General features: G+C 43.5%; 1 protein-coding gene across 7 annotated transcripts in view; it reads left to right on the top strand.

Annotated features, from left to right (window-relative positions):
* Window positions 1-5,582: 5,582 nt before the first annotated feature.
* The window catches only part of LIN9 (lin-9 DREAM MuvB core complex component), a 39,749-nt gene continuing 30,066 nt past the window's right edge, over window positions 5,583-15,265 (top strand). For 3 of the 7 annotated variants that reach the window (XM_074863852.1, XM_074863851.1, XM_074863848.1), the window contains exons 1-2: window positions 5,583-5,661; window positions 15,102-15,134. In XM_074863852.1, the coding sequence (XP_074719953.1) occupies window positions 5,583-5,661; window positions 15,102-15,134 (112 nt within the window). Of the gene's footprint in view, window positions 5,662-8,256; window positions 8,276-11,562; window positions 11,609-12,470; window positions 12,536-13,656; window positions 13,697-15,101; window positions 15,135-15,265 lie in introns of those variants that run through there. The other 4 variants (XM_074863854.1, XM_074863853.1, XM_074863850.1 and 1 more) reach the window with 4 other exon arrangements.

Here is a 15,265-nt window from a genome sequence, read left to right as displayed (position 1 = left end):
CGTGATGTAAGTTGGTTGTTGTAGACTGAAGTCCTAACAAAGCCGTAAGTTGACTGTGGGCTCAAGCTTCACTCCTCATGACCTGGAATGAGGTCTGTTGCCACTCTGTGGGTAGTCTTTGAATTCCCTGTCTTGAAACATCAATATAAACTTATAATTTCCATGTTCGGTGATGTTTGTTACTTCTTACTTTTAGCAAGTCATTAAGCAATATGGGAATACTTGACTATATAGCAACATCAGTTCTTTCTCTTCAAAAATTGCTGAGTTGTTAGAGCAAGTTGGCTAATCCCCAGGGTCATCTCTGCATGGGAAATGTGTTCACTATCTCCTCCACTATAACAGTTCCCTTCCCAAGAAGGGACAGTTCAAGCTCATTCTGACAATTGCAGATTCAGTCTTTGGTGACCTGCACGGGGAAAAAAAATCCATTTCCTAAAACGTTGTGATGCTCCAGTGCCTTTTGGAAGAGGAGCTCCAAGACAAAATTGCTTATGGTGGAGTTGTTTCCAGGACCTGTGAGGAGGGGAGGATGAGGAGTGCTAGATGGAAAACAGCAGATGCTGTTGGGGAGAGAAGGAAATGTGGAAGGCGTGAGTCATATGTCTTGAGGACAGTTGAACACAAGAGTCAATTGAGGTTGATGCTCATGGAAGTGAAGAGAGTGTCCCTTGTCTTCTGATTCTTCAGTAGCTTAACCAGTGGCTAATCATTGTTTCGCTTCCAACAGAAACATTTTGTCAGTCATTTAAGACAAGTATAATCTTGCCAGTCTCTGAAAGCAAACGTGAGAAATGGTTCAGTTTTGTTGAGGTAAATTTTTTTTTTTCCTCAAAAAAAAATCTTACCATTCAGTTTGGGACCAAGAATTAAAAGTCAATGCTTTTGATGTTCCTTCTGTCACGTGTACCAGAGGTAGCTCAGAGTTCCCTTTTGCTGTAAGACCTCTTGTCCTGCTGTAAGCACTGTGTAGCGCAAGGAGTGTTTTACGATGTGTCTAGTGCTCAGTTATAATTGCAGCACAATCAGGTATATCCCATGCTGTCTCTAACGTTGCAAATACAGCGGTAAAAGATAGCGGGTACAGGACTCTCTGAAGAGGCAACAGGTGCTGTTTGGGGACCATAGGAGAGCCCTGGCGTGACTGTCCTGCAGTGGAATCGAATGTGAATTCAGGGTGCTGCTTCTGGTGCCAGCTTGTTGGATCACAAAGCAGCCCTGCTTCTGAAAGCAAGTGCTGGTGCTGCTGTGACCCAGTGTACAGACAGCCTTTCCCTGGGGCCAGGCTGAGAAGAGCAGCGCAGTAACAACCACTGAAGGCATTGCTTTTGGAGTATGTGCACAAAGCAGAGCTGGATGAATAAGTAGTCCTATTTCTGTCAAAGCTACTTGAAAGGAATGAGTTGTCAAGACATTAGGTCCCCTGACATCCTCTGCTTTTTTCAGAGGAGGGATGTTGAGGAATGACTTATGATCTAAATGTTAAACTACAAAAAGCAGCAATTTATAAATATTTAACCATTTTATCTTTATTTAGCGTGGCTGGAGGCTCTGTTGTACAATGGTTCACAAATGTTAAGATAGTCTATGCAGTTTATATGAATTGGGTAAACTGAAGGAAGCCAGCCTAGGCTTCCTGATTGGCAGTCAGTGTAAATTGTTTGTGACTTGCCTGAGTTCATGCAGGAAGGAGGTGGCTAAGAAAAAAAAAATACAGCACAGATCACCCAACCTGGTACTTAAGGCATAAAACAATCTAAATCAGTTGGTACAGCCTCTAATGAAATCCCCCCTGCTTCTGTTTCTAATCAGAGGAAAGGAGGATTTTAAAAAAAACCAAAAAACAAAACAAAAAAAAAAATGTATGAAAAAGACGTCTGGGCACATCAAACTTTCTCAATACCGTAAAGAGTTGTACACATGTTCTTAAATGAGTCATGCAGTCTTTGTAATTACTGAGGTCTTTGCTTCAGCTTTCTTTCTGGAAAGCTGTTCTGGACCTCCTTCTATGAGTTCTGGGGACATAATTTTTTGCTGAAGTGTTTTTGTGGTCAATTTACATCCCACTTAGTATTTTGCTTAAATTGCTTTTATATATGTGGTGAGGCGTCTAACTTAGTCCATCATACTCTCACTCCTTCTGTTATGCCCATAAAAAAAGTTTCCACTGTTGTGGAGTACATGCATATGACCAAGAGCTTGTGTGTCCTTTTACTTTCAAATAAATGCCAGGCTACTTCCCCAGAAATTGTCGTTTTGGAGCTGCAGTGGTGCTGATGAGAAGATAGGCAGATGTAGATCCCAGACAAGATGATTTGCTGGTTTTCATTCGTTCCAGTTTGAAGGGCCGGTCAGTGGGCATTGCGGGTTGCTTTCACAGAGATACACAAGTATGGTCTGAAGGCGAGAAGAAGGAATGTCTTACCAACATCCGAAAGGGGAAACTACTGCTTCCCCCACCCCCTTGTTACAAATTTTAATTTCATAACTGATTAATGCAGCAGGACTCAGACTTCACAGGAATGTGCTTCAGTGACTGAAGAGCACACTCTTCTGCCAGCTGTCTGTGCTTTTCTTCCTACTACCAGTGCCTGCCTAGAGGAGGTGAGAAAATGACACCCTAGCCATCTCCTGTCCCCAGGACATGGCACTACCTGCACCGTGCTGACAAGACTCTGAATGCGTGGATTAGTAGGTAGCGTAACCCATGTCTTAATGTCATCTGCAGTAATTAAGAAGGAATGGGAGCACGGAAGTGCTTTCTGCAGCATTTCGGCGCACACCATTAAGAGCAGTTGCCTGACATGACCCTCTGGGAAAGCGAATGGCATGAGTGAAGCCAGTTTAAAGGTCTCCCTCCATCTGTGCAGGCAGGTGAGTCAGCAGTACCTGATGGCAGGTTGTTAGCAATGAGCACAGATGTTCTCGGTCACTGTGTCTGTCTTACAAAATAGTAGTGTTGCTTCCACATCACCCAAGTGCAAACTACAAATTCGCCAGAATGGTAAAAGAGCGCACTGAAAACATTGTGTATATGTCCACATACTGTCTGGTAGCACTGTCTGTGGCTTTGTCAAACAGGGCTGCATTTCTGTGACTTGGAAACAGCATGCGCAGGAGAAATGAAAAACCAGAATATTAGAGATAACTGCAGCATTCATAAAAGGCCAAGATGTAAAAGGTCCTTTATAGCAGGAATCCTTATGATAGTGTTGATTGTTACCACAGTGAAGATAATAGCTTCTGCTAAACATTTTCCAAACGCAGCTGTTGGAATGAAATGAAGGAGTATCCAGCATCATGCTGTTGGGGGATGAATTCTACCTTCTGACCTGGTAATTATTAAGATGATAGACAGGAGGTGTTGGGGGTGGTGGGAAATCTCTTAGCTTTTTCATCTGCTTTGTAGTTCTATCACAATGCACAAAGAAGCCCTGAAGGGCATTGGATTTTTTGGTTTCTTTTTCCCTCTTTCATTTTCCTTCTAGAAATTCAGGCTCTAAGGACTGTTGCAAAATGTGATTGTGTTGTAGAAAACTTTTCTTCCCTCTCCTGAAAATCCCTTGCCTCGGTGAAAGCTCTGACATCAGGGTGGTGCTGGGCAACGGCTGCTTTCAGCACAGCGAGACCTGATGACAAGGTTTACAAAGCACAGCAGTAAAAATCTCGTTGATGATCAGTGTCTTCTGTCAACTGTGGAAGTCTCGGTGTCACCACTCTTAGTTGAGCATTAACATACAACCCTTGGAACCAAGGGGAGCCAAGCTGAAATGCAGAAAAAGTGTTAGTGTCGCTAACATGTTATTGTTTACCTGAGCCTGGAAGGTCTGGTCCACATCAGGCCTTTTGAGTGGTGGAGGTGTTTTATTGAAGGGGAAAATCATACAGCACTTAATGCTGCATAATTTTTGCCTTTGAAATAGCACATTACTATTTTGTTGCTTTTTGCTATGAGTTTATTTAGTGTTATGCCTATGGTGCTTTGCATCTCTCTACTGTAGTTGCTTTGGTTTGTGCTGCTCAGTATGGAAAGCTCTCGCTGAAATGTCTTGGGCCCTTTGGGGGCTAAGGGGAGGGAAGGCTCTTTTAACAGCCTTTCAAAATGACCTGGAAAAGGGGGTGGAAATGCATGCTGGGCTTTGTCTTTTCTTTTTACTTTTTCTGTTTTGTTTTGTTTTAAACTCTGCTACAGTGTACCTAGAAAGCCCCGGGGAATTTCTAAAGGATTTTGCTCAGTTTGTTTCTTCTTTTAGAAACTCACTTTTTTCCTTTTAAGCACAAGGGCAGCATCGATTTTTTTTTTTTCATTTTTTTAAAATTGTTTAATAACATGACCTATATCCTCTCAATGTTCTAGAGTACCTAGTCATCTGAGTTCATCAGCAAATTAAGAACATAAATTAACTCTATTCTGTGTCCTGTGATATAAATTTTGTGTTTTGCAGAATCCTTAGTTTCACCTAGATGCTTTTACAGAGATGCAAACAAACAGGCATAGCATCCATTTTGCATCACAGCATGGTGCTGTTGGCAATGTGTTTAAGATGTGACACTGACTTAGCCTTCACTAAGATATGCTGTTAATTTATTTTGAATTTCAGTTTGCATTTTCATGTATTAAAAAAAAAAAAAAACAAACAGAATTTTGTCTGGTGTAAGTAGCAGTAGGTAGTGTTGTTAAAGCCCAACACAGGTAGAGTCTGGCCCATAAGCATTTAAGGTGTTTGTGGTTTCATCTCCACGCTTAGACTTCTTGATGCAGAAGCTTTAAAATTCACTGTGGTGCAGAGACCTCGGGGGACTACGCAAGGAAACCATCTCTGCTGCTTGCGGAAAGCTTTCAGCTGTCACGGTTGGGAACTGCATCAGAGAGCAGGCCCAGACAAGGAGTTTGTTAGGCAACAACCCTCTGCTGTCAGTGGTTTGTTGGCTCTCGCCCTGGGTGAGAACAAGTGAGACCTTGACCTTCAGGAGAGTGCCATACACCACGACTACAGGGCCAGGACTGGTCATGCTGGGTTTTTTATTCTTACCCCTTACTCCTCCTGCAGTCTCACCTTTGCACTCATTTTGGTTAGGCTGGGGACAGCTAACCGTGAAAAGTGGAGACAAGGAAAATAAGTACAGTTTAGCAAAGTACTATTTAATGAAGGAAGAGGGATATACAGGGCTTCTTTAAAGAATCCCAAGTTAGCACGGCTACTTGGGGGTGGCCCTTCGGACCGAGTGCCCGTCTTCCACCCACCCCCCGCCCCGAACCGCCAGCCGCCCGTTCCCCTCATCCTGCCGGGATCCAGGAGGCCCGCGCGGGGAGTGTACGGTTTGTGTCCCGGGCGCTGTCGCCCTCTCCCTCGCACCGAAGCGCACCGGGGCACAGCCCCTGTCTTCTCCCCGAGCGGCCCGGCGCGGCGAGCGGCCCGCCGCCCCTTCCCTCCCTTGCCCTCCGCCGGCGGCTCCTCGGGGCGGCGAACGCCCGCTGCTCCCCCGCCCTCCCGCGCACGCGCCCGCCGCGCGCCCGGCCCGCGAGCGCCGTCCCCGCGCGGCAGCGCCGCCTCGCGCAAGGCCCCGTCTCCTCCCCCAGAATGCACCGCGCCAGGCAGCCTTTGAAAAAGCGGCGCGGCTCGTTCAAGATGGCGGAGCTCGATCAGCTGCCTGACGAGAGTGAGTAGCGACCCGTGCCCCTGCCGCCGCCGCCCTCCCGGCACCGCCGCCCCCTCGCCCCAGCCTCCCCCCCCCCCCCCCTCCCCCGGCGGGACACCCGCGCCGCGCCCCGCCGCCGGCCCGCCTCCCTCCCTCTCGTCGTGGGCGCTGTGCGGGGCCGGAACCCGAGCCTCCTCCCTGGCAACCGGGCCGGCCCGGCCCCCCCCAACCCCCGGCCGCCGCCGCCCCTCCCGGGCGAGGCCCCGGCCCAGCTGGTGGCGCGGGGAGGGCGACGGGCGAGGAGCTCGCTCCCGAGGCTGCGACCCCCGTTGCCCTCGGGGGTGCCGGGGCTGGGCCCCCCGCCCCGCCCGGGTGAGGCAGCGGGGCTGGCCGGGCGTCACCTGCCGGGCGGGCAGGCTGCGGGGCGGGGGCGCGGCACCGGGAGCCGGGCGGGGAGCGGAGGGCGTGAGTGTGCGGGGCGCACCTGACAGCCTGCCCTGCCGGGGGGGCGAGGGCAGCGCGGGGGAAGGAGCGTCCTGCCCCGGGGAAGGGGTGAGTAGCCCAGTGCTGCTGTCCCTTCTGTCGCCCTGGGGGGAAGGAGGGCTTGTGTTTTCATAGTGTGTGCTGTGTACAGCGGGAGCACCGCTGAGGGTCCGGGGGGGTTAGGGCATGCACATTGCATCTAGGGGGCACTGATAAATGCAGAGGGAAGAGCTCAGAGACCCTGTATTGTGTGCCAGTAGATGAAAGCTAGTTGTATAGGAAGACAGTATGAAAATACGTGCTTGCATACATACAGACCTATACACCTACATAGGGTTTGTGTGGATGTCATTTTCAGTGCGCACAAGGATTAGATAAAAACTTAGGTGTAGATGAGAAAGATACACGTGTTGCTGTATATATGGATTCATGCATGAGGTACTTGAGTGTTATAGAAGGGGAAATGTGTCTCCACGCCATCTTGATAGGTCTTCTTACAAACTGTAAATACATGCCAAGACAAAACTAGGGCATTTAGTAGTTTCAGTAAACATGCACACAATGGCATAGACTTACATTTATGGTGATGCTGTTTTGTGCATTGCCATGGAAGTTCATGAACATACCAACTATTTCTATATCAGAAGATTCTCAGAGGGAGGTGATTCAGAGTTGAAATCTTGCTTCTGACTACTCTGTGCCAGTCTTTGTTACAACTCCAGCAACTGTCAGGAGAAAAATTGGTTAATATCCCTATGTGACCAGTGTCATCATGTTAACTGAACAGATTTACAAAGGATCATCGTAAATTAAGGGTAGAACTGACACTCTCAATTTGGTACAGCTCACTTACGTATGCAATACTGCATTAAGGTCTGGTTAACACAAGTCATGGACCAACTGAGACAACCATAATTAATAATTAGTAGTGGTTTATTGCTTATTGAATCAACTTTTCCTCTTCACTAGAACGGACAGTGTTTAAGTTACTGTTCCTTCTTTTGCCTTGCCCATCTCCCAGGGAAAACACCATGTATTTCAAGAAGTTAACGTAAAGTATGAAAAATAATTTTTTCGTCCCTGCCACCTTTATGTTGCCTACAGTGGCATCAGGAAGATTTGACGGGTCTGTTGCTTCACCTGTAACTCACCGGAATAGAGTGTGACACAGTTCCACTTAGGACTGGGTTGTACTTCAGGCCCTTGCCAGCAGTGTCTGTTATGGTATCTGCTCGGCAGGTGAAGCAGACGCACAGTGCGTGTATCTGTGAAGGTAATAGGCTTCTGCTGTGCTGACCTTGTCCTGATGCTTTGTATTTACCTAAGTTTGGTACAAGTAGGGGATGTTTTGGTTTTTCATCAAACAGGGAGCTTCATGTTTTCTGTAGTGTTGGTGAACTGCTAGAAATGTGAAGGCTTCAAAGAGTGTTTGCCTTGTGCCTCCATTCCTATTCTTTCCAATTTTGGTAAACTGGGTGTTTTCAAATTACACTGTAACTATCTCTGCACATAATTCTTTCATTTCCAGTCCTGTGCTTAAAATGAAGATGTAAACTTGGTCCTGACTGATTTAACACTGACTTCATGCAGCTTTCAGTTTGCAACTTAATTTATAAGGGATAATAACAGTAAGTGGTGCAAAAATGTTTTTGGAATCTTCCATAGCGGTGTAAGAATAAGTTCCTAAAAAAGTTAGAATAGTTCATAACTAACAGGCTTTCAGGTTTATGTATCATCCCTGTGAATTTTCTCCACCGTAGCTTGTAGTAAAGTAGTAGACTGTAGGTGAGTTTTCACGTAAAAAGAATTGTAAGTAAACATGGCATGCTCAGTGACAAGAAGACTGAAATTTTGCACTGTGGTAAGAACTATACAGTTTCACTTTCAACTCTGAAAACTGATTAAGTGGAATTTGTCCCAGAGTATTCTGATAGCACCTACTTGTCCTCTGTCAAGTTCTGTAACACAGCTGGGCAGCAAATATTCCTTAATCCAGGAGGAAGATGCACATAGCTGTGTCTCATAATATGTGCTTATTTTATATGCTAAAGTTACTATTGTTCCATTCTTTTCTAAAGCTGGCATTCTGTCCTTTTGAAACGGCTAAGAGAGTTCATACTGACAACCTAAAAAATGAAGAAGATGGCAGTGTGTAAGTTTATATGCGTTTCTCGTAGTTGAGGCCTTTTCTTACTAGTGCTGCCCGGGGAGAGGGGTATAGTAAACTTGGATGCAGCAAAGTGCTGTGAAGAAAGAACAATTCTGTGGCAAATCCTCTAGCTGAAAAATTCCAGAATATTAAAAGTCCCAACTGCAGAATTACTTCCAATACTAATAATTGGATTTATATTTTGGAGACAAAATTTGTTTCTGTTGACTGTTGGGTTGGTGCCTGATAAGTGACTAATTTTAGTCAATGCATTTTTTCACCCCTCTTATCTCCTGGTAATTTTGCAGCGGAGGTAAATGGTGGGCAGTTTTACTGCTGCAAACCAGATGGCTATTTCTCTCTGTCTCAGAAGAGGAAAACAGTTGATTGTATTGGAGCATACATAATGCTGCCCTGTCTCTTGTTACTAGTAATGGCAATTTTATTTGTGGATTACTCGGTTATAAAGTACACGCAGTAAAGCTGGGATGAGACTTTGATAGAACAGACAACACGTGCAAATGTGGCTGGACGACTGTCCTAGTCCTGGCAGGGGCAGAGCTCTGCAGGCAAGAGCACAGGCAGAGCTGTGTCTTGGTGCTTTCTTTAGCACAAGCGAGTCTGAATGAGGACGACACCTGGAATCAGCTCTGTACATTCTCACAAGTGAGAGTGACATGCCATTTTTGATAGAAGTGAAGGCGTGCTTAGCTAACTCAATGATCATCAGCACAGGGCCACCGCCAGGAGTAAACCACTGAGCTGCTGCGGAGTGCAGAGCTTCTGTGTTGTGCATAGGCAAACACCAACAAGTGGCAGGTGAATCGGAGAAAGAAGCCAGGCTGTAGCAGGGATGGGGTCAAAGTGTTAGCCTTTTACAGTGCAAATACCAAAACCGGTAGTATATTGCCAAATAGCATATATTGGTAGACATCGCTGGTGCTGTTTCTAAGGGGCTTATGTTTTAGGACAGGCAAAAGGAGGGAAGGGGGACAGGGATCTTTCTGCATGGCCTTTTATCCCGTGGATGGAGGCTGCAGCATAAGGGTGGCACTTCATGCAGAAATCATTGCCTTTACCCCCAGCACAGCCTTACGCGTGGTTCACAGGCACCCTGCCCCTGCATAGCCAGTAGCTCTGCTCTGGCGCTTTCCTGGATAGCTGGAGGGGGGATGTGACACACCTCTTGCCACTTTCGTTTTCCAGTCCCAAGGGGCCATGAGCCTAGCACCACTGTACCCTGGACATTTGAGGCAAAAATTCAGCAGAACTATATGAGATCACAGCATCTGGGAGAAGGCTCAAGATTAGTTTCATGACTGCTAAATAGTACCCACAACTAATAATTTGGGGATTGTTTGTGCTGCGTACCTTTTGAAATTGTATGTTACCATGGTATCAGCGTATTGTCCATCATGAGAATGCAGTGTTTCAAAAAGAGGGCTTTGGTATTGTGGTTATCGTCTGCACAAGTCCTGTAAAAGGGTTCACATGGCTGAAAACCTGACTTCTACCCGGTAGTTAAATTAGGATTTTGAAATACACAAATGTCAGTTTATTAGTAGACTCGTAACATGGGGGAAATACTGATTCATGCTTGAAGCAAAAAGTTATTGTTCATTTATTTATTTACCTTTTCAACCAGCCCAAAGTTTTGGGGAGCTTAAAAGCTACCCAAAGCCACTTTTTGCTCTTATGTGTGCTTTTTTACTTTCTAAGCTTTCCTGAATAAGCTATCCTTTTAGTGGCCAATCAATTTGAGATGCCTCTGCTGAAACAGCTTGTGCTGTGCTTGTGTAGATGGATGATTTCTTGGAGGGTTAATGACTCAATCTATAATAAAGGCTTGTGTTTTTCCCTTCTTCTCCATGAGTTTCCTGTTACACCATTTTTAGTGCCGGCGATGTAGTTTAATTGCATAGGTTTTTGAGGTAGTCATGCAACCAATGTTAAAATAACTGCTCACCTCTGCAGAATTTAGACAAAATAGCGTAATGATCTGGAGAGGAAAGGTTTTACATTATGTAATTGCTTATCTGGATCTTAGAATTTTCTATACTGGTTTAGATATGCCCCTTTGTGCCCATACATTAGGAAAATCAGTAGCTATGGAACATCCCTGTGGTTACTTGTAACCTTTATTTTGAAAATTGTAACCAGCTGTTAGGAATTCATTATAAAAGAAATCTGAAAACACTTTCACAAATGCAATGTGCTCATCTGTGTTCCTGTTGAAAATTTAAGATCAGCTGTTAAGAAGCTGTATTTAAACTGCTTTGCTTCATGTTAGTCCTGAAAATACACATCAGGGCATCCACAACTGCCCATACTGAATTGCAGTTATACTCTACCTCTTTTGGTCAGTTATGGTATTTTCAGATGAGGGGAGGCAATAGATGCTTGTTTTTAAACTTAAACCAGACTTTAATTTTTGAAAAGGAGAAAAGTTTTTGTACCTTTTTCCCATGCCTCAAAGCCTACCTCCACATCAGAAATACTTTTTGGAGGGAAAACTATCAGAGTTCCTTTTTGAGTCTGTTCATACTGCTTGCAGAGCGGTTAGAGGAGGTGTTTTAGGTTCTCGTCGTGGTAATCTTCTGTACGTGCTTCCTGGTGGCCACTCCGGGAGAGCAGCGATTCAGGACTAGGGGAGCTGTCCGTCTGCCAGACCCCGCGCCAGCAGCCACTGGAGCCGGTCGGGTTTCTAGCTAGCCTAGCATGGAAACATCAGGGTCCTTATCGTGTGAGACTTGGTGGAACTTGAGTTTATTTTAATGTTGATTTTTTTTTAAAATTCGGTTTTACATGGACTTCCTGAAAATCACTTCTTACAAGTGTTATAAAATACATAAATACATTTATTCCTGAGTCTGAGTTACTAATGAGCTTCCTGTTATTATACTATTAAATGCCTGATAATCTAGCAGACAGTTATTTTTACTGCACATCTGTGGCGCACATATTTTACAGATTATTTTTTTTAGGGCCAGAAAAGGCCATTCTAATCGTCTTGCATTCTTCATTAAGCATGCTAGGATACTTGTGTTTGGAATTTCTGTGCATCAGTCCCATGCCTCCTTTTTAGCTATAAACTTGGCTTAAAGATTTTGAATGACAGGGAGCTCGACATGCCCCTTCTTGGTACAGTTACATAAAATCGGTTAAACTTTGCATTCATTGCTAACCTGAACTTATCCAATGTCATTTTCTGACAAAGAGATCTAGTTATGCCTTTCCATGTAAAAAAAGGCTGCAGAGATGTTTACTCTCTGAATTATCTTCCTTTGTAGATACTTGTGATCAGTGCAGATCTTGACCTTCTTTGGGAAGAACAAGGTTGGAGTGTCTTGACTTTCTCGCAATAAGGCATATTTTTAGATCTTCAAATCTTTCTCCGTTCTGAATCCTTTCCTAATTTTTCAGACTTAGTCAAGTGTGAACACTGTGTTCAGGTAATTAATTTGCTAACAACATACGCAAAGCAATACTCAATAGGATACAGAGACAAGACTAAGCCAGTCTTACAGTTTGCACTGGAATAGTATGCCAGTGTAGGATCCTGAAAGCAGGTCTTCCGGCTCCTGAGCTGCTGCTGTGGTGAGCTGGCTGTGCTTCCTCCCTCGGTTGAGGTTTTTCTACTCTCAGTTTTAAGAAAGTCCACCTTCATGATCCTCTGAACCTGGAGGAGCCGGCAATAATTCTGGTTGTAATACTCTAAATGACGCATAGGCCTTATTTCTTCCTTTCCACCCATTTGTTTTTTAAGTGTTTGGTGTTTGTAGAAATGAAATCTGTGTCACTGTCATAATAGGTATTTACGTTCAAGTATGTGTGCGTATTCTACTTTAGTCTCTATGTCTATAATTAAAATGCTGGTTAAAAAGATTGCCTATGATTACATATTTGTTATTCAGAACAGGAGTGTACAAAATTACCGGCGTTTAATGTGAGGCTGAGATATTATAAATCTAGTAATTATTTTAACTAAAATTTTGGATAGTTTTAATAAACTTAATCTATCCCAAATCACTTTTCAGTATTTATAGTTTCTGTAATGCTTTTATCTGTATTAAATATTGGTTGGTTTTTATTGTAACATATTATTGTTTAGAAGATCATCCTAGTTTCTGGTTTTGGGGCCCTGGTAGTATGTACAGTAGAGTTGGACTGTATTCCTTGAAGTTTGATGTTGTTGCAGGTAGCCCCTAAAATCGATATAGAAGAACTTGACAAGAAAACCCATGTATCATTGTTGCCTTTAAGGTAAAATTAATCTTATGGACATCTCCACTGTCATTTTGATATCCTACATGTATTCTAATGCTTTAAGCAACAGAAATGTTGGTGTTGATAATTGTCTGCAACTTGTTAGATTAAAATAGTTTAGTTTAACTTTGAACTTGCCTAGATCAGGAATTTCTTACTTGGACACTTGTATTCCTAAATAAAGATGCCCTTTTCTAGTTACATTACCTTAGTTGCAGGTTCAGTGAAAACAAATGAGCAGCCTTATTCTAGCATGCATCTGTTGAAGATTAACTATCCCATGCGGAAAAGTCCTTGGCAACTAACGCTGTTTTGGAGTGGTAATCTTATAAAGCTAGAAGGCAGTGCAGTAACGTTCTGCTGTGCATCACTTCTCTACCTGTTGTTTCTGATGGTAGTCATCTAATGCCCTGCTCTGCTGACCCATCATCAGTCTCACAGGTGAAGCGTCTGAGTTTGATGGTTAGCAAAGGCACTCAGGCACTTCAGCTATGAGATTCACACCACCCCCCATATAAAGCTTTGCTGCCTCTTGCCAAATTGTTTCATTTCCATTGCTGCCATACTCAGCCTTGATTGAGTTGACTGAACTTGATACATATGAGCAAGATGGCCAGAAAAAGAGGAAAATGACTGTATGTTTTGTCTTACAGATGAAGTGCCTGAGATCTTTTAGAATAGCGATCCATTCTGAAAAGCCAGCATCTCCTCCCTTTGACAATCCTGATGACCCCGCTTCTGCCTCTCCATCCCCAAAGACGTGTACTTTCCCCATGTTCTTAAACTGCCTGTACTTACTACTCCCTGCACACATTTCCCACCATTACTTATGTTAATTTGGGGGTGACACTAGTTCTTCACTGTTCTTGCTGGTCCTGTTCAGGACAGCATTCTTGGTTGATAGCAGGGTGCCCATGTATTTATGCAAGCACGGTGTACAGTATCTGATTATTAGTATGAAATTCTTTTTTTTTTAAAAAAAAAAAGGCTTTAATCCTGTGATACCTTTAATGTACAGCTTAGTTACAAGAGCTGAATTCGCTATGAATCAAATCATCATAGAAGCATGTTCGTGTAGCAGTTGCTGTTAGGTCTCCAACTCGACAAAGGTGATGTGTCAGAAAAGAAATGTGCAAGAAGGGCAACAGTGTAGCCCAGGTTTGTCACCTTGTTTTTGATGTGTAATCCCATATGAGTTAGCTGTTGTAGATTTGAACAGTTTGAGAGATACAGGGGTGGAGGCCCTCTAAACCACCAGTGAGTCAAAACTAATTTCATTTCATATCTTAAACATTTTTTTAATTTTTTGAAAAGAATAGAAACTTTCTCTTTTTTTATTGGGCTTTTTTTAACACGTGACATAATAAGATGGCAGCAAAATAGTATGATGAAAAAATAAGGAATGTAGGGGGTTTTTTGCCATTGCTGCACCTGTATTCTCTTCAACAGTCCACCCCAAACCAAAGTGCTCTGTTTCCCTGGAAAGGGACAGTAATTCATTTTTTGTCTCTGTAATATTCCCTGGAATGTATCCTCTTAGAGGCAAGGTTCTCTGGGACTGTGAAGTTAGCAGGGTTGGGACCTAAATACAGGGCAGCCACAAGAAAAGGAATTTCCAGGCCTTTGGAGTCAGCAGTGTTCTTGGAACAGCAGTTCCAAAGAGAAGCTGAAGGAGGGGGAGAAGAGGATGCAATGCAAGAAGGAGTGGTTGCAACACTGGAACATAACTTGAAAGATGAAGCTGATTTGAGAGAAAAGCATGAATCTGTGGAAGCATTGTCATGCAGAAATATCTTTCCCCTCTGCTATTGTAGTTGCTTCAAACAGCTCATTCTTAGAGAGACATTTGAACATTCCAGAGCATGAAGGCCATAGTCAGGCCCAGTTTTGTTCTTCCTGGCCCAGAAGCACTGCAGAGGTTTACAGATGTAGTGGAAGGGGAGCACTGAAATTTTAATGGATGTGTTACACAATTTGAACAGTTCCAGCAAACTAAGGATTCTGTCTGCATTTATAACACCTGAATCTGCTGCCTTTCTGAATAAGGAGCTTCCACCAGGGAGAAACTATCCATCTCCCTACTTGTGAACCAAGCTTAGAGAGCATAAACTACTGCCTTCATGGAAATTTTTGGCATTGAAGAATATTGAATTGGTACAAATAATTTTTTTTTAAAAAAAGTGTTCATTGCAGTTTCCTTGTCAGTTGTATAATATATTTGCAACTGCGTTAGACAAGCAGCTGCGTGGAAGTATGTAGTTTGGATATAAAGCTTGTTCAGAATTTGCTGTGTTAAACAAAAGTGCTTGCCATCTGAAGCTGTTTTGCAGATGTGAAACTAAAGGAAAAAACAAAACATGAATATGCTTTCAAGATTTATTGGGTAATAAACATATAATGCTATACTTAGTGCCATGGAGGGTGCACTGGGTTCACTCATTCAGCTGTGAAAGTATTAAATTCTACTTTCTGCCTAAGAATTAATTAAGAATGAGTAGACTCTGCATAGGTTGTATGGTTTAAAATATCTTATGATTTATGTGGACTTTTTGATATATTGCAGGTTCTTCAGCAAAAGCACTCGTGAGCTTGAAAGGTAAGAAATTAATGTGTTATTTACTTGCACCCAATCTGACTTTTGGGTGTACTTAGTTTCTGACTTCAAAAAGTTCTGGAAAATAACACTGAAGAAGGATTTTTGTTGAAATATGATTGGGTTTATTGTGG

Source organism: Strix uralensis, chromosome 3, assembly GCF_047716275.1.
Source record: "Strix uralensis isolate ZFMK-TIS-50842 chromosome 3, bStrUra1, whole genome shotgun sequence".
NCBI classification, from domain to species: Eukaryota; Metazoa; Chordata; class Aves; order Strigiformes; family Strigidae; genus Strix; species Strix uralensis.
The sequence above is the reverse complement of the archived record's forward strand: the minus strand, read 5'-3'. Positions and strand labels throughout refer to the sequence as shown.